The sequence below is a fragment of the Anolis sagrei genome, chromosome 3 (assembly GCF_037176765.1).
Source record: "Anolis sagrei isolate rAnoSag1 chromosome 3, rAnoSag1.mat, whole genome shotgun sequence".
Lineage (NCBI taxonomy): Eukaryota > Metazoa > Chordata > Lepidosauria > Squamata > Dactyloidae > Anolis > Anolis sagrei.
Genome location: NC_090023.1, coordinates 172969273 through 172989775, shown reverse-complemented (window position 1 = coordinate 172989775; position 20503 = coordinate 172969273). Strand labels below are relative to the sequence as shown.

At 38.4% G+C, this 20503-nt stretch overlaps 1 protein-coding gene across 1 annotated transcript in view; it reads left to right on the top strand.

Annotated features, from left to right (window-relative positions):
• CDH23 (cadherin related 23) overlaps positions 1 to 20503 on the top strand; it is a 648000-nt gene that overhangs the window by 257194 nt on the left and 370303 nt on the right. Inside the window, exon 9 of the mRNA XM_067465691.1 lies at positions 13895 to 13973. Within this exon, the coding sequence (XP_067321792.1) occupies positions 13895 to 13973 (79 nt within the window). The remainder of the gene's footprint in view (positions 1 to 13894; positions 13974 to 20503) is intronic.

The window sequence follows — 20503 nt, the reverse complement described above, 5'->3', positions numbered from 1 at the left end:
GAAATACACAAGCAGGTGGACAATTTCAACAGAAAGGAGGAAACCATGAAAATGAACAAAATCTGACTACCAGTATTAAAAAACTCTAAAATTGCAACAGCACAACAACAGAGAGGAAGCAGGCAGGGACATCTAATTACCTCTCAACAAAAGTTTGCTCCAGGCACAGTCAGCCCATTGTATGCTAATCAAGGTGGCCAGTTGAAACATTCACACCTAGCTCCAGCAGACAAGAGTCCTTTGTCTCACCCTGGTCATTCCACAGATATATAAACCCTTTTTCCTAGTTTCAACAGACCTCACTACCTCTAAGGATGCTTGCCATAGATGCAGGCGAAACGTCAGGAGAGAATGCCTCTAGACCATGGCCATACAGCCCGAAAAAACCTACAACAACCCAGTGATTCCGGCCATGAAAGCCTTTGACAATACAGGGGTGAGAATGTTGTGACCTTCCAGATATACTTGGACTGCTATTCCCATTAGCCTTATTCAGCTTAGTCAGTGGTGAGACATAATGGAAGGTGGAATTCCAATAATATTTTTTATAATGTTTTATTAGTGAGGTTTTCAGAATATACATAAATATAGAAAGAAGGAGAAGTAACAAAAATATATAGTGATTACATAAAAAGTGGGAGAACATTTTATGGATAGGAAAGTAGTAGGAAAAAAAGAAAAACGAGGGAAGGGAGAAGAAAGGATAAAAAGGTAAAAAAATAAATAATAAAAAGTGTCCAAAAACAGGGGGAAAAAACAAAAAAAATGTGTTGACTGATCTGATCTTTCTTGGTCTTTTATGTCTTTGTCCATATTTATCAGAATAAATGAATCCCCCGCAGTTATACTCTTCATTTATGGTTCACTCTTTTCTTTTCTTTTCTTTTTTAAATAATAATGTCTATTTTCCATTGTCTGAAATAGTCTTTTACTGGATCCCAATCTGTGCATTTCTTTGGTATTTCTTGGTTCAATGTTAGCCAATATGTAAGTTCATCCATGTTCATTATCTCTAGGATTTTGTTTTGCCATTCTTCCCTTTGAGGAACTTCTTTTGATCGCCACCTCTTTGCATATACAATTCTGGCTGCCGTGTTTAGATATGTAAATAATATGTCTTTATTTTTATCTCCTTCAACATCAAACATTCCTAACAGAAAGTATTCCAGTTCTTTTTTAATTTGTATTTTAAGGATCATTTGAATGTCTTTTTGTATGATACTCCAAAAATTTTGAGCTTTAGGGCAAGTCCACAAAGTGTGATAGAATATACCCAATAATATTTAGAAGTCCATTCATTGTATTGTCGAAGACATCCATGGCTGGAATTACTGAGTTGTTGTAGGTTTTATGGGCTATATGGCCATCTTCTAGAAGCATTCTCTCCTGACGTTTCACCTGCATCTATGGTAGGCATCCTCAGAGGTTGAGAGGATGAATTGTTGGATCTTCTTTTTGTAACTCTTGAGCAGGATGTCTGCAAAAATCTGTGTAAATCACCAGACATAACAACCTCTGAGGATGCCTGCCATATATGCAGGTGAAACGTCAAGAGAGAATACTTCTAGAACATGACCATATAGCCCAAAATCTTACAATAACCTAGTCCATTCATTCCTCATCTCTGCCTGAGAAGCAGAAGACATTCATTCTACAGATAAGTGAATAAATAATCAGAAATCTAATTTCTCAATAATGGAATCTGATCAAGTTTGAGTGTAATTACTACAACTTACCCAATTTTTAAGAGCTATATGATCTTGCACTCCTTATGACGCAAACCATTGAATATATCATCTATATCTGCACCTCATCTAGATCTGACTTTTGCCATGAAAGGGTCTTCTCTTAGGCAGTTGTGCTTGATTTGTGATACCTTAAATCACAAATTTGCTCTTTTAGCATTGTTCTCTTTCAACACAATCTTCAAATTCAGTTGCAAAGGGGGCATTGGGATTCCTTCCAATGAAAGGACCAAAGGATGAGAACAAGACTACTAGCTGACTTTAAGCTTAAATCTCTTACTTAGGAGAGTTATTTTAACTGGATGGGATGGGGGAATGAAAAAACTAGGGAGCACTTCACGTGTTCTATTGGAATTGCCAAATATTGCTGTAGATTGTGGTGATTCTGGTGGTGCCTGCCAAGGGGTGTGGTGAACATGTCACCCCACGCCCCGCCCCACCCCATTTCGGCTTCTTCCCAAGCTCACCATATGGAGGGAACCTCAGGTTTTTTTTCATGTCAGGAGTGACATGACTTGATCAGATTCCATTATCGAGAAATCAGATTTCTGATTCTTTATTCACTTATTTATAGAGTGAATGTCTTCTGCTTCTCAGGCAGAGATGAGGAATGAACGGACTGGGTGAGAGAATTGGCCATCTGCAAGCACATTGCCCATGGGGCACTCAGATGTTTAGAGGTTTTACCATCTTGGTGGGAGACTTCTGTCATGTCCCTGCATGAAGAGCTGGAGCTGACAGAGAGAGCTTATCCTCGCTCTCACCGGATTCGAATCTCTGATCTGTCAGTCTTCAGTCCTTCTGGAACAAGGATTTAACCCATTGTGCCACCGGGGGCTCCTGGAAGCCTCAATAAGCCAGCTCAACACATCTTTTCTTATGGAAAGCCTCATGTCATGTGCTGCTGGCAATTTTTGGCAACGGCAGGTTTTTTCTGGCACTTTTGCCATGGTACCGCCCCAGAAGTGTGATGGAATCTGGTGGTCTCTGTGGCAAAAGTACAAAAAACCCATCAACACCACCAATTTTTAGCCCACGTGAGGTGGTTCTAGGAAATAATTTAAGAGTAGTGTATTGAGGAAGTGATGGGAGGCTACCTAAACAGCTGCACAGGATCAGATCCAGTACTAGAGGTTGAGGTTTGCTACCCCTACATTAAAGTACCATTTTAAGAAACCATTCATATCATTAGAATGCTCCCTTATAGATAGATAGGTAGTTTATTCAATTCTTAGATCATAGGTCTTTCACAGGTAGGACAGAAAAATAAATACATAAAAACCAGCTTATATAATAAAATACTATATAAATCATCAGAATCATCAAAATGCTTACACTTATCTACTGGTTCATAGACCTTGGTGGGGGTGGATGGCAACTGAAATCACTACTACTCCACTTCCCATAGCTTCAGGCAATCTTACCATCCACCCCACTGAAGTCTGCTAGACTTTGGTGGGGGTGAATGGTGACTGAAGTCACCCCTGCCCCACTCACTGAAGCCTGGACAAACCCACAATTAATCAAAATTGCAAATAATAATAATAATAATAATTTTTAAAAATCACACAGTCCTAAACACTTGGGAAGTGTTTGACTTGTGATTTTGTAATATGAAATCCAGCATATATATCTCATTTGCTGTGTCATATTGTGCTTTTGTGTCAGTATAATAATGCTATTAATATTATTATTATTAATAATAATAATAATAACCCACCCTATCTCCCCGAGGGTATAAACCCACAAATGTGGAGGACTGACTGTATAATTCAAAATGTACAAAAGGTAAATATTAAAATGGAATTAAACTTGTACAAGTATTAAAACAACTCAATTAAAGTTAAATGAAAATAATTCAAAGCTTTAAAAAGCAATTTGTTGTTTTGCTCTCCTACAGATGAAAGATTTCATATTTTCTTTCCCTACCTTGTCGCCTTTGTGTTACTTCAAGATTGAGTTCATTGCCCTTTTGGGTGATGGAGGGTAGGCCTTGGGCAATATTCAACAACAGGACCCAGAAACACATTGTTTTTTCTTGTTTTGTTTCATCCCCAGAATAGCAATAGCCACCTGAGGGGAACAAAATCTCCCCTGAATTATTGCAGCACTGCCTTGTTGTTAGCACCATCCTTAGTGTGAGGAGCTCAGCTCTGTGCTTTAGCATGAATTGAATGATGGCACCAGAGGGCAGAAAGGGGTACGATCCTGTTAGGAAATCACTGTTACCTTTAAGAGCTTATTGCTTTTAAAGAAAAATAAGCAGGATAAGAAAATATTTTCTTGTCTGCTTACAAGCCCGCAACACTACAGATATGTATCCCTAGCATGTCAGGTTGCAAGGAAAGAAGCACTGGTCCCCAGTTTAGATACTATAGCTCATTGATTTTGAGAGCTGGATGGATAAGTTTAAAAATATATATTTACAGCAACTATTTCTATAATAAATATACTTATTCTCCTAGATTTGTTCCCCTAGCTTGTCCTTTAACAAAATTAAAGAAACTGAGTTGATTCATGCCATCTTTGTTCCAGAGCTTCAATATCACTAGTTAATTCCTCTTTATAATATTTTAGTCTACCTGCGAATGCTTTATTAGAAGCTCAAATTTTTATTAAAAAGGATCTATGTACATCCTTCCCCTTTTCCCAAAAAGGATAACGATAAAGTTCCTTTTATCTGCACTTTTTAAAAAGTAGATGTGTATTATTTTCCAGAGGACTCTTTTCTCTATTTTTGCTTTCTTTTGTTTTGTATTGAGAAGGACAGTTTCCTCTATATTCCCATTCCAACACTCTTGACTATTAGCTCTTTGGGAATGAGAACTGGAAGGCTCATTATAAAAACATATAAAATATTATCAGCAAAACAGTTGTTACTTTTTTTCCCTACAAGCAAATTGGAGGCACACCATGTTGTGCTTTAGACATGATGAAATTAGATAATGTGTGAGAGTTGTTCAACTCTGAGATATCCCTGGTGGGGGTGCCATGCCATGATCACTGTGGGGATTGACCCCCCAGGACTTTGAAGCCCTCACCTGGAAAGTGCTGTACTCCAAGGCTGGGAAGCACCTCTGTACGTAAGACACACACCAGTCCAAGATAAAATAACAAGTAGTTTATTGAAGAATATATAAAAAACAATTCAGTGAAATATTATCAGAAACCAAAGTCCAAAAATCACAGATAATCCACAAAAAAGTACATGAGTAGCATTCAAAAATAAGAATACAAGAGCAGAATAAATCTAATTGCTCTTTAGCTTGTCCACCTGGACTTCCGCTATCATATTCTTCTGAGCTCAGTTATTTTGCAATGTGGCCTTCAGACAGAGACCGCTCATATTCTGTCTCTAACTGCCCCTACTGACTTTGCTGACTTGCAGACCCAGAATTCTTTGTGTCAACAGGCTGACTAAAATAATATTTTAAGAATATAAAACTTCAATTTGTGTTATCTTTATTTGCTCTCATTCTTGCAACGTATGATGGTGATGATGATTATGATGATGGAGGGGTTTTCACAACAGAATTTATCTGTGTGTCTCACAAACAAATCAAACATTAGATTGTAGAATAAAAGAATGCAAATATTGAATCAAAAACACATTTAACATTTAAATAGCGTATTATTATTATTATTATTATTATTATTATTATTATTTCGCTTACTTATACCCCGCCCTTCTCACCCCGAGGGGGACTCAGGGCGGCTTACAGGGAAGGCACAATTAGATGCCTAAATCACACAATAAACAATACAAATACAACAATTCAACAGTCAAATTAAAACATCAATACATAATAAAATAATAAAACGATCTCATGTCAGAGTCCATATAACAGAGTCCGTATATCCATTCCATTCCATTTGTTCTTGTCTGTTGTCAGGTCCTTAAGTTAGTCGCCAGAATGACTAAAGGCTTGGTCCCACAACCAGGTCTTCAGTTTTTTCCTAAACGCTAGGAGGGAAGTCGCCGATCTGATCTCCCCGGGGAGTGAGTTCCACAGGTGGGGGGCCACCACTGAGAAGGCCCTGCTCCTCGTTCCCGCCAGCCTCACTTGTGACAATGGCGGGGTCGAGAGCAGGGCCTCCCCAGAAGATCTTAAACTACGAGGTGGGATGGGCAAAGCTTTGCGTAGGGCAAAGCTTAGAATTACTTTCTCATTCAGCTGAATCAGGGCCCTTCCAGGCAGACCCAAAATGTGGGACCTGTCTCAATTTTGCCTGAGGCATCCAAATGACATCCCAGGAAAAACCAAATTAATTAAGAGAAAACTGGGATTTCCCACTTTGCTCTGGATTAATAAAACAACTGGAAAGATTCAGACGTTAAGCTAAGGTCCAGATCTTTCTGTTGTAGTTCAGCCTTTGATTGTGCTTGCATCTGATCTCTCTGGGGATTCTGAGTCTGTGCTGACTAAAGATACATAACAATTCTAATAGTGCAATAATATACATTTCTGTTAAGGAATAAGTTCCCTTGAGTTCAGTAAGCTTGCTTCCATGTAAATGGACACAAGGCTGCAGTCTTAATCTATGAAAGATCTTATACTTCCTCAAGTATTTCATCTAGCACAATAAACAAGCCATTGCAAGTGCTTTCTCTCTTTGCCTTGTGGAGTGGGAAATGAGTTCTCTGTATGACTATTTTTGGAGAAAATGTTTTTAAGAAGCTGCATAAGGTTGTTGGAATGGTTTGTTATGTGCATGTATGAGGAGATGTCTTCTGCTGGAGTCATTGATCTTTGGCCTATTTACACCAGCACTCTTTACTTAGAACCAGCAGTCCATCTTGAAGGCAGTAGAAAGCGGTGTTTCTCCTACTTCCTAGGTCCTGGAGACATTCTTTTGCCAGTACTACTTAGACATAGAGAAAAACAAAAGTATTTATTTATTTATTTAAAGTATTTATATTCCACCCTTCTCACCCTGCAGGGGACTCAGGGCGGATTACAATGTGCATGTACATGGCAAACATTCAATGCCATAGACACACAACATATATAGACAGACAGTCAGAGGCTATTTAACATTCCAACTTTTTTTGGCCACCAGGGGAGCTGTCGCTTCACCGTCCATCTACAACACCGATGAAGTACTTCCTCGTTCTTTTGCACGCTGCTGGAGATTTTTATGGCCTCGTAAATTAGTTAAATTAGCCTCCCCACATAAGTGGTACCTAAATTTCCTACTTGACAGATGCACCTGCCTTTCGGGCTGCAAAGATCAACAACAAGCTACAGAAAATTGGTCAGAAGCTCACTCCGACCCGGGTTGGCTTCGAACTCATGACCTTTTGGTCAGTAGTGATCTTAATGCAGCTGACTCCCAGCCAGCTGTGCCACAGTCCCGGTACATTCATATGGAGGTATAAAGGGTATTAAAAGAGGATCCTTGTCACTTCTTCTGAATAATACATCACAATGCCCATGCCATTGATTATTTCTGTGTGTTGAATAAGCACATCAGTACAGGCACCGGTTAGATACCCCTTCAGCACTAAGGAACTTTCAAGAGAATCAAATCATAGTAAAGGTTTTGTTTGGGCCATACCATTGGAACTGGCATAACATTTGTTTTATTCATATTTGCCACATTCCCAAATAAAGCAGCGTTTATTGGAGGTGGTAGAGTACAAATATTACAGAAGTAGAATTTTTAAATGAGGAGAACTAAACCTTCCCTGGGAGAAAATAGCTTTTACCAATATAACACAGTGCCATACAGCAGGAAGGCAGAAATTATTTTACTATCTTCTCCATACACTGTATTTCATGTGAAAAATAAGAATGATCCCCACTTCCCCTGCTCTATACATGAATGTAACAAATGTATAAATAAATACACATCTTTATTTGGCCCTTTACAGTGTAAGACATAATATTCAATGTAGTTTCTGCTAGTCAATTAACAATGATTTTGCTGCTAGATTTTATTAAATGCATGTTTAGGAATAGACAAAATATTTATACATGTGAGCATCATATTTTAAATATCTTTTATACATGTGCATGGCTGTGGATTGTCAGAAATACAGTTGTATATGTGCAAACACACATAACTACAATAGGAAAAATGTTGTTTTAGTGAAAGCTATGTATCTTTTTGTATGAATATAAAAAAAATTCAGATTTCTACTTTAAAAATACACAATGCAATTTGTAATATATTTTTTGAAAATTAATTCCCTCTGTTCTGCAAATCATGTTTCATAATTGTTGAAGTTCTATTGTTTTACCAATAACCCGCCTTGAGCCATGAGGAGGGGTGGGCCAGAAATAAAATAAAATAATAATTGTTATTATTTTCCCCAAGGTTGGTATTCACTGAAGCTTTTTCTGATAAGACGTAAATCTGTTACATAAAAATAGTGTTCTTAAATTTGAGGCAATTGATAATTGTCCATTTTAAATGTAAAGCTAAGCCAAGTTCAATGTTCAAGTTTGTCTGGAAATGTGAATATTTCCCCCCAGAAAACAACTATATTTGTATAGGCTGTAAGCTGTATTTTGGAGGAAGGAGTCAGCGAAACAACCTCTGACTTGTCCTTTTCTAAGAAAACCCTATAGAATTCATGGGATCATCATAAGTTGACAAGTTACTTGAAGGCACATCGACACACATATAATCTATATGGTGCATCTCCTATGAACAGTTGTTCTGACATTTTTTAAAAAGCCCAATAGACAACTCATAGCTGTTGCATAAAAGTAGTTATAAAGCAAAGTCAGGCTAATAAGACATTTGGATAACAGAGAAAAGTGAAATGACTATGTCTAACCTTCGGCCTCCGGCTGATAAATGACAATGTTGGTTTCCTTTCAAGGCAGATGTGTGTTCTTGATGTCTCATTAGACTGCAAATGCCACTGTTGACACATTATTTTCTGAGGGCAAAATGGACACTTATTTTCCCAGGGTTTCAATAAACAAAGGAAAGCAGAACAGCCCAAAGTCATAAATGTGTTCACACTACATTAATTATTATTATGTGTGTAAATATAGGCATTTGTTGAGTAACCATGACCCCAAGAGAAAATCCGTAGCTTTTATGCTGAAAGATATAGAAGAGGGTAAGGAGAGGGTTCAGTTCAGCAACTCTGATCTGTAGATGAGTGATCTCTTCTGAGCACGCACACACCACTTTGACATGAAGGCAGAAGTTCCCCGCTCCAATTTATTGGAGTACCCTAAACAACATTACTACTATATGCTTAGAATTGTCTTTGATGTAAGTAAGGCAAATCCTGCTTGTACAGAGTTGTGTGTGGGTGTGTTTATGGAAATCTAGCTGCAAGATGGGCAAAACAAGGGCATTTCCCTTCCAAATGAGAATTCTAAACTACAAGGAAAATTTGTCTTCAGTCCTCAAATGTTTAATTTTGTAGGTAACTTAAAACAACACTTGAGCATTTAGAAACACAGTTTAAGAAAGATAAGGGTTAGAAAAAGTGCAAGAAAATGCAAACATAGAAGAAGAAGAAAGAAATCTAGGTGCAAGCAATTTTCATTGTCTCACTTTCTGCAATGCTATAGATTTCTGTGCCAGCTGCCCCCATACCTTGGGAAGTCTGACTTGGCCACAGTAGTCCACACTCTGGTTACATCACGTATAGACTACTGCAATGCGCTCTATGTGGGGCTGCCTTTGAAGACGGTCCGGAAGCTTCAATTAGTCCAATGAATGGCAGCCAGGTTGCTAACAGGAGCGACTCTTCTAAGCAGCTTCTACTTTGTGGACATATATATTTTTAGTTACTCTAAAGCATGAAAATGAGGAAACAGGAGATGGCAAAATCAAGAAGTTGGTGGTGTTAGAGTTAGTAGTGAAGGATATTTGTGATTATTTAGTATGGCAAGAATGCTGGATAAATAGATTTCAGATGAGGTGAATAAAAATGTTTATTATATATATATATATATTAGGCCTGGGTAACAACGCAAAAATTTGGTTTTGTAATCGTTTTGTAATTGGGGTGTTTTTTTGTTTCGTTATTTAAAATAATTACAAAATTTTCCTTTTTAAAAGTTCGGTATTTACGAAAATTCGTTATTATTAACGAATCAATTCGTTAAAATGGCGGACGCGGTTGTGCAACTTGCTCCCTTCTTCGCCCGGCAGGCACTTTGGGTCGCCCCGAATTGGCCCTGGCAGAGAGAGGGAGAGCGGGAGCACGCACGCGCGCGGCCCTGAAACCAGGAGCCCTGGTAGGAGTCGTCGCTGCCTCTACTGCTGCCTCCTCCTCCTCCTCCTCCTCCTCCTCTCCACGCTTCAGGCTTCTCTTCCTCTCTCTCTCCCTCTCTTGGGGCCGCCGGGAGAGGCGATGAACCTACCCGGAAAGCTTGGCGATCTTGACAAAGCTAAACACATCCATCCATGCAGCCGCCTGAGCTCTGCCCGCTCGCCTCGCTCGCCCTTCTCTCGCTCACTCCAGCAGCTCCATGCCTGGGAGAAGGCGGCTTGGCAGAGGGCAGCTCTCCTTCTCTTCCTTTCCCCAGCAGAAGAAGCAGAAGCAGCAGCAGCAAACCTTGGCGGGGACGGGAGCTGCTACCCCCTCCGGCCAGTTGTTGGCCGTGCAACAACTCGCCGGAGGGGGGTAGCAGCTCCCGTCCCCGCCAAGGTTTGCTGCTGCTGCTTCTGCTTCTTCTGCTGGGGAAAGGAAGAGAAGGAGAGCTGCCCTCTGCCAAGCCGCCTTCTCCCAGGCATGGAGCTGCTGGAGTGAGCGAGAGAAGGGCGAGCGAGGCGAGCGGGCAGAGCTCAGGCGGCTGCATGGATGGATGTGTTTAGCTTTGTCAAGATCGCCAAGCTTTCCGGGTAGGTTCATCGCCTCCCCATCCTCCTCTTCCTCCCTCATCTTCACGGCATGTTTTGCTTTCGGGATTCTTCCAGGCTTTCCCTGGGGGTCTCTGGTGCCTCCTGGCGATGCTGGCGAAAGAGGGGCAACTAGGCAGGAGAGGAACCAGTGGCCCCGGTTCAACTTCCTGGCGAGTCCCGGGGGCTCTGCTTCTCCCCACCCTTCCTCCTCCCTTCCCCAGAGCGGGCATCTTGATCTCCATCCCTAAGGGGCATTTATTCTTGCAGGAGCAGAAAAAAGTGAAGCAGCCTTAAATGTCAAATCATTTCTGAGTATAAGCAGAATGTCATTCTATAACCAGCGAGAAAAATGCAGCCAGCTGGGCTTAGAGGCAAGAAGGAGTACCAATACGCAGAGCTTTGGGAGCTGAAATAATAACGAAACAATTACAAAACAATTACAAAACAGCTTTAGAAATTCGTTTTTTAAAAAAATTGCTCCAGATTGCTCCAGACTGATTCGTTATCGTTTTGTAATTCAAAAAATAACGAATTTTTTAACGAATTACGAATTAATGAAACGAATTGCCCAGCCCTAATATATATATATATATATATATATAGGTAAAACCTGTACAATGTAGAACTAGTAAAATAACACAACTGTCAAAACCCAAAAAGAAGATAAAGACCATATGTTGCTTGTCTATTTCAAGCCTCTACCTCCTTTCCATTATCTCAGTTTGACATTTCTTTGATTCCACTCCCCAAAGAAAGTGACCCATGTCAAAAGCAGAGCTCCAGCACTAATAGGCACATTCACCTTGGTGACCTAGTTTCAGCTGTAGCTCACTGACCTCATGATAAGTGACAGAGAATATGGTATTGGCCTTCTCTTTGCTGTCTTGCTGAATCTCTGCTCACTTAAAAAACACTATCCAGTTCTTCTTGTGTCTACCTACAATAACATGGATGTCACATGGGTCAGTTCCTGGTAGTATTTTCCTGAAGGCCATGAGCCAAGGTTGAGATTGGCTGGTGAAAGTGCATAAGAGTTTGAGATTTGAAAGCAAAAATACAACAAGTAAGTTTAAACTGTACAGTCAAAGAGATGTTTTGGAGTCCTTTATTATATTACCATCCCTGCATTTCGAATTGTACAGGGATGGCAATATAAGTCACATCATTTGCAATTCTGATTTGTTGACTGATTATTTAATTTGGCAGTTACACTAGAGATAATTATGTTGAATGACTGCCCTTTAGTATGTCTTGACATTATCTGTCTGGTAAAACAAGCTGAGAGAAATTTTATCATCAGAAGAGGCATCTTCCCCATTCTCCTGCATGTTTTTTTGATTGACCCAGAGTCAAAATTAAACAAAATAACCGGTGTGGCATAATGGTTTAAAAGTTGGCTTGTGTTTTGAGGGACCAGACTTGAATCCCTGCTCTGATGTGGAAACCCTCTGGGTGATCTTGGTGAAGTCACAATCACTCAATATCAGATGAAGATAATGGCAAACTTCATCTGAAGAAATCCTAGGAAAGGGTAGACATACATTTAGGAGCGATGATATCACACCAATATTAAAACTACTCTACAGGTTGCCAATCGATTTCTGAGCAAGCTATAAAGTGTTGCTTGTTACCTTTAAAGCTCTACATGATTTGTTTCCAGATTATCTTGGGATTGCTTCCTCCATATAATCTAGTAACTCAGAGGACGTTTTCTTTAGCCACCTCTGGATTTGGAAGTACCAGAGATTCGGTAGCTGAATACACTATCTGAATGTAATACAACATTAAAGATCAGTCTCTTCCATAGGCCTATCCAGATCATGTTTAAATTAAGGTTTTTAAATTATTAATTTTAAACTATGTACTGATTCTGTTAATATGAATTAATTTTACATGTTATTTGAAACTGATGTTTCAACTGATTTACATGTTTTTAACTGATTTTATTAATTTTAATTGGTGGTATGCAATGTATTTTAATTTGTTTTGTTCCCCTTTTCTCTATCCTTGAATGAGACAGATAAGGAATAGTATAATAGTGGTCGTCATTGATAATCACAGCTGACTTATAAGCACACTAGCTGTCCCCTGCCACGCGTTGCTGTGGCCCAGTCTGGTGATCTGGAAAATAAAGTAATGAGAAAGTGTTGGTTTCTAATATATGTAATTCCTTTATGCTTGTGAGTAAACAGAATTTCTTGTTGTTTCTTTGTCAGTGTTGATGTGGAGAGTGTCTGGTTTGCCTACTCTGGAATATGCAACATATCATAGTCCTTCTTTAAGGGTCTCTTTCAAATCTATGATACTATATCTGTGTGTGTGAGAGAGAATCATATCTATCTATCTATATTGATGACTGGATGGCTCTTTGTCAGGAGGGCTCTGATTACATTTTCTTGCCCTGGTGAAGAGAGTTGGACTGGATGGCCTTAAGTATTTTCTGTTGGTCATGGGGGTTCTGTGTGGGACGTTTGCCCCATTTCTGTCGTTTGTGGGTTTCAGAATGCTCTTTAATTGTAGTGAACTATAAATCCCAGTAACTACAACTCCCAAATGTCAAGGTCTATTTCCTCCAAACTCCATCTGTTTTCATATTTAGGCATATGGAATTTTTGTGTCAAGTTTGGTCCAGATCCATCATTGTTTGAGTCCACAGTGCTCTCTGGATGTAGGTGAACTACAACTCCCAAACTCAAGGTCAATGCCCACCAAACCATTCCAGTGTGTTCTGTTGGTCATGGAAGTCCTGTATGCCATGTTTGGTTCAATTCCATTATTGGTGGAGTTCAGAATGCTCTTTGATTGTAGGTAAACTATAAATCCCAGCAACAACAATTCCCAAATAATTTTTTGAGTGGAAGACATACATTGGCTTGTTAGGTGTCTTGTGTCCAAATTTGGTGTCAATTCCCCCAGTGGTTTTTGAGTTCTGATGGTATCACAAATGAACATTACATTTTTATTTATATAGATAAGCACAAAGCAATAGTGACAAATTAAAACATTTCAAGATACCCACATGTGTATTGGTAAGATTGTCATAGACTGGCAAGTGTAAGTAAAATAGAATTTGATGTAATTTGATGAATGAAATTTTCATTTGGGAAAGGGAAGCACCAATAAGATTTTTAAAAACCCAGAGCAATTCCTGAAGATGGGCAATACCACCCACTCTGTTCTCTCGAGCTTCTGGGTTTACCACTAATTCATTTCATAGAAAATTTGAATACTTAGGATACATGAGAATTAGAAACAATATACAAGTGCTATACTGAAAATTCAGCGGTTTGTGGTCAGTCAAATCTCTTTCCTTTCCTTGTGGTCCCCAGGGTACAACTGTCCGCATGATAACTGCAATTGACCAGGATAAAGGACGTCCCAGAGGTATTGGATACTCAGTTGTCTCAGGTGAGTTATGAAGTCTTCATAGAGTAAGGGTGATTAAGAAAGGGCGAGTAATAAATGATCTGATAAAAAGCTTTAGAACCATTATTCAACCTGTCAAGTGTTCTACTTTTACAGTAAAATCCTAAATGTGACTTTTCTTTTTAAGTATCTGTTGAGAAATCACATCATTTTGGGGCAGTGTGCTCTCTTATTTCTCTTATGCAAAGAGGATCCCTTTCTGTAATGCCTATATGGCTACATACATTCAAGGAAGTACCCAAAAACAAGAATGCCCAAGCAGACATTTATTGGGCATTCTAAATAATCTATTTTGGGCATTCTAAATATACCATTTAGAATAATCAACATTCTAAATAATCCAATTAAGTATATTTAATTAAGTCCTCTGGCCCAAAATCCTCACTAAAGTTTTACTTATGCGGCAGCAGCCACTGCAAGCAACGGGGATCTGTTTGCCTGTAACTGGGATGCAGTAGACTGATGTTTCTTGTTGAGTCTGCCTTAGAACCAATGTTATCTCATTATTGTTAGTTGTAGTGATGGTGTTCTTGCCATTTCCTGTGCCATTTTTATTACAATCAGCTTGATGTTTCAAGTATCATATAGCTCATCTGTGTTTATGTATCATTCTTGTATGTTTCCAAATACCCTACAGTGGAAGGGGAAACACTAGAATTTGGACTATGCAAAATTGCTAAAAATATACAGTCTGCTTATAATACATTAATGTGAAAATTATGCTGAACAACAGGTCTGCGTCCAAATATTGATAATACTACACAAAATAGAAAGCTTTTCTTTTTACAAAACTAGCAGTGTTTGAATTTTTAAAACTTTATACACTTTATTTTGTTCCATTATGTCAGGGGTCCTCAAACTTTTTAAACGGAGGGCCAGGTCACAGTCCCACAAACTGTTGGAGAGCCAGATTATAATTTGAAAAAAGCATGAATGAATTCTTATGCACGCTACACACATCTTATTTGTAGTGAAAAAAAACCCACTTAAAAACAATAAAATGAGGAACAATTTTAACAAATATAAACTTATTAGCATTTCAGTGGGAAGTGTGGACCTGCTTTTGGCTGATGAGATAGGATTGTTGTTGTTGTGTGCTTTCAAGTCATTTCAGATCTAGGTTGACCCTGAGCGAGGACCGGGTAAAGGACCTTGGAGGGCCGTATCCGGCCCCCGGTCCTTAGTTTGAGGACCCCTGCATTATGTGATCTGTTTTGTGCTTTACATGCTTTAGTTTTAAGAACGAATTCAACCTTAGCATTTTGAAATGCAAAGTGAAAATGTATAAATTTTACAAATGACAGAATATTTCTCCCTATATCATGATAAATGTGAAATAGGATAAGCTGTGCTTATTTAGTATTTTTTTTCTGTGTGTGCAGCAGGCCATAAAACCAGTCCAAATACAGCGATGTTGCTATTAGTCCTGTGTACACTGCGACCCTGTGTGTAGGCTGGTACATTTTGTTATTGGAAACACTTTTATGCATATTTTGTGGGTTCCTCTAATAAGCAAAGTTGTTTCTGGCAGTGAAGTTACAATGGAAGACATTTATTTATTTATTTATTTATTTACAGTATTTATATACCGCCTTTCTCACCCCTGGGGGGACTCAAAGCGGTTTACACATAAATAATGGCAAGATCCAATGCCTTACGTTGGGCACCGACACGATGCCAATACAAATAATTACAATAGTAAAACCACAATTAAACATAAATCACAATTAAAACAATACATCAACAAGCATTAAAACAATGAAACAGTCTCGTCAGTTGCATCGCCGTTCCAGTTGGTGTCCCTCTAAAATGCTACATATATCTACTGTCCGAAGGCCTGGTCCCAGAACCATGATTATTTTTTTTCCTAAAAGCCAGGAGGGAGGGAGCGGATCTTACCTCATTTGGGAGTGTGTTCCATAGGCGGGGGGGGGGGGCACAGCCAAGAAGGCCCTGTCTCTCATCCCCGTCAGACGCATTTGTGCTGTTGACAGGAGCGAGAGTAGGGCCTCCCCGGATGATCTTAGATTACGAGGTGGGACATAGGGGTGGATGCATTCGGACAAGTAAGCTGAGCCAGAACCATATAGAGATTTATAGGTCAAAACCAGCACTTTGAATTGGGCTTCGAGATGGAATGGCAGCCAGTGGAGCTGGCATAGCAGGGGGGTGGTATGCTCCCTGTATGTCGCCCCAGTTAGTAATCTGGCTGCAGCCTGTTAGACTAGCTGAAGTTTCCAAACAGTCTTCAAAGGCAGCCCCATGTGGAGCTCGTTGCAGTAATCTATTCGGGATGTAAGCAGAGAGCGGACCACTGTGGTCAGATCATTCTGCAATGTGTGTGTTAAGATTTCTGCCACCCAGAAACCCATTGCAACAGAGCTCTGTATTTTGTAAGAACCACCACAGCTGTTATTTGACTTCTGATTTCATTTTGTTTTTCAAATCCATTTCTAGACCTTAGGTTGAAATCTTTAGTAAACCAAATCAGATCAAAACTGCCAGGTATTATAGTCTAGTTGAAATTCAGCATACAGTTTAAGAAAAACATATTCTGAAAAACATATATTCTTCATTCTGAAATATTTACAAGAGATCCATTTGTCGATAATATTTTTATATATCCAATGCAATAGTCCATCTCTTATCCAATAAAAGTAAACCGAACATGTTCAGGGAGGGGAGACTTGTGTGCATGCAGAGTGAGAGTCCGTCTTATACTCACAATCAACATGATTCCATTTGCTCACATACATCAATAACTTAATCACTGCCCTGGGTCTTTCACATTGGGGAGTCTACTATCATCAGAAAAAATCATGCAGAATACATCAAAGACACAAGTTAGTAACTGCTTTGCATTTTCTTGGGGGTTTGTTTCTGTGAGCTCGAACTGCAGTTTTAAAATCTGCTTGAAACTGATATTAATGCAACAGCATTCAGTAGTGTAGCATCATTTCAGGAAACTACATTTGGTATGTTTTATAATGTGGGCATTTGATTTTTAACATTTTTAACATGTTTTATACTACATTTCATTTAAAGGTAATAGAACAGTTTATAAAACGTAAAACAAAATTCCTATGAATCAATGATATAACTTGATATAGCTTGGGTGTGATCCTGAGCCTGGAACCCCAGGTTTTGGCGGTGACCACGGGAGCATTTGCACAGTTAAAACTTGTGCACCAGCTGTGCCCTTACCTTGGGAAGACTGGCTTGGCCACAGTAGTCCACGCTCTGGTTACATCCCGTATAGACTACTGCAACGTGCTCTATGTGGGGTTGCCTTTGAAGACTGTCTGGAAGCTTCAAATAGTCCAAGCAATTGCAGCCAGATTGCTAACAGGAGCGACGCTCAGCGAGCATACAACTCCTCTGTTGCGCCAGCTCCACTGGCTACCAGTTTGCTACCGGGCACAATTCAAAGTGCTGGCTTTAGCCTATCAAGCCCTAAACAGTTCTGGCCCAACTTACATGTCCGAACGCATCTCCCCTTATGAATCATCTAGAACCTTAAGATCATCCGGGGAAGCCCTGCTATCATTACCACCTTCATCACAAGTATGTTTGATGAAGATGAGAGACAGGGTTTCTTGGTGGTGGCCCCTCGGCTTTGGAATGCCCTCCCTATAGATATTAGATCGGCCACCTTCCTTTTAACATTCCAGAAAAAAATCAAGTCATGGCTTTTTGAACAAGCGTTTGCAAATGCAGAGTAACTGACACAGGAAAATGGAACGACTAGACAATGAGTCTGGATAACATTTTAAAGAAGGAGACACTATGAATTTATGATTTATTGATTTGTTTAATTTTTATTATATGTTATGTTTTTAATTGTATTTATGGCATTGTAAGCATTGAATTTTGCCCTGTTAACCGCCTTGAGTTGCCTACGGGCTGAGAAAGGCGGTATACAAATACAGTAAATAAATAAATAAATAAATAAATAAATAACTCAGTGGGTGACTTTGGACAAGCCACACACTCTCCACCCCAAAAAACATTGTGAGGGGTATTTTTAAATTTAAAAGCTTGTTTTAAATAAAAAGTAACTTGAAGGCACAATAACATTTTTTCGTGTTTTCTAGCCCAACGGCCAGAAAATTTCAAACTTAACAAAAAATGTGGAAATCCTCAGAATAAGGTCATACATATGGAGAAGGTTTTAATAAGAATTTTAAGAACAATATGTTTAGGTACTAAAAGGAAGCTTTAGTAAGGCAGTGGTCAGAAAAGGACCAATAGTAAAGATTTGGTTTTCCCTCCCAAAAAAGCAAAACAATATCCCTTTACTGTGGCATCACAATTTACTATCTTTCTTTCAAGTCCCATTGGTGAAAAAGGAGGTGGAATGCATAGTGTCATTGTACAAGAAGGCTCTATAAAGCACACTAGACAAAATATGTGTATGTTCCAATAGAAAAGTAAGGGGGAAAGGATGCGTAGATGTTTGATTTTGATAAGAAATACATCTTGCTATTTCAGTCTTCATACAACTAACTTATACAATGTTTACTACCTCCTAATAGTGTTATTTTCATTTATTTTTGTTACAACCTTTTAGGAAATGTGCAACTGTGTGGAGAAATAGGTCTTTAAGATAAAGGTCAACCACTACACTTGACTAATGTAGCTCATGCAATTGTGGAAGATTAGTCTATCCAGTCTAAACAATGAAGAGGGGAACGGAGGCATTGAGCCATTCTGCTCTCTTAATCAACTCAACCAGTGGCAAAACACAATTGTTCCACTAAGGAAGGTTGAATCTTTAAATATTCTTTTAGAGCAAAATAATTTTTAGAGGTCCAAAAACCAAACTGCCCCCAAACTCAACAGTATCTAATACGGGTGCAAATCTTCGTTTTAAAATCTTAAGTCATATCTAATCCGTAAATTTTGTATATACAAACAGAAATTAAGAATTGTTGTGTCATTGTATAGAAAATTCAAGGAGAAAGCTCTTATGGTTTTTTTTTAAAAAATGTTGTTTGTAAAAACTTTGAAAATTTCTCAAGCTTACATGGATGAGTGAAACATTCTGAAACTTAATAGACTAATAGCGTTAAATGTGTTCTATAATCATAGCAAGTTCCATGCCAATAGCTCTAACAACGAGGGAGAAGGAAGCCCCTGAAGTTTCCCCATTAGAACAATTATTTACCGAAAAGTAATGAAGAAGTAGTTATCGTATATGCTCGAGTATAAGCCGACCCGAATATAAGCCGAGGCACCTAATTTTACCACAAAAAACTGGGGAAATGGATTTACTCGAATATAAGCCGAGGGTGGGAAATGCAGCAGCTACTGGTAAATTTCAAAATAAAAATGGATACCAATAAAATTACATTAATTGAGGCATCAGTTGGTTAAATGTTTTTGAATATTTACATAAAACTGTAATTCAACATAAGACTGTACAACTCTGATTCAACCATTATTCTTCAATGTAAATATGCTTGCGTATCCTTCCAATAATAATAAATAGAGTAAAATAATAAATGTAACAATAACAATAACATAGTAAAATAATAAATGTAACAATAACAATAATAAATAGAGTAAAATAATAAATGTAATCACAACAATAATAAAGTAAAACAACAAAAATAATAATAACAACAACAACAAAGTAAAATAATAAATAACCTTGACTTGAGTATAAGCCGGGGGAGACTTTTTCAGTCTAAAAAAGGGACTGAAAAACTAGGCTTATACTCGAGTATATACAGTAAATTTTTATACTTAAGATACAGACCTCATCCAATTTTGGATTCACGTTAGAAATGAGTTTTCCCCCACCTTCTAATTTTGTAATCAGTATTGAAACATTTTTTATTCATCACAAAGGCCTAGTATCTAATTATCAGATGCTGTCAGAGATCTGGCCAAATTAAAAATGACTTGCTAGCTGAACCCAGCTTCTTAAGGGACTTAAAAGACTTGGTAACTGAACGTAGCTTCTTAAGAGATCTGAAGAACTTCTCAAAATAACCAGCTAGTTCCAACTACATAGGTTCATATGAAAAGGAGATTAACTTCTTGATACACAGAAACAAAGTTACTCAGAGAATCATGGAGCAAAATCAGTCAGTAGAAATGCCAGTAATCCATACACCAATGGTGAATTTCACTTTGCTACCATTGTTCCTCCAGTAACACATTATTGGGATACATTAATACATATTATTCATTTATAACTAGGTTGCCATAATCCCCTATTCTTATGATAAATGTTAATAGGTAAGTTTTATTCTTGGGCTGGAAAATTTCCCAAATATGTTTGAATGCTGTCTAATAAATGAGAGCAAGCTGGTGAATTCAATTAGGACTTAACTGAACAAGATTGAAAGTAACCATTGTAGCCTTTCCTCCCATTCTTGGTGAAAAGTTCAGAATTAGAAAGTAAGAGGAATGTTCTGTGAAAAGTAAAGTTTTTGATGGATTTTTGAGATCAATTAATTTTATTTTTATTGTTTCAGTGGGGAGGGAGGAAGAAAAAATAAATT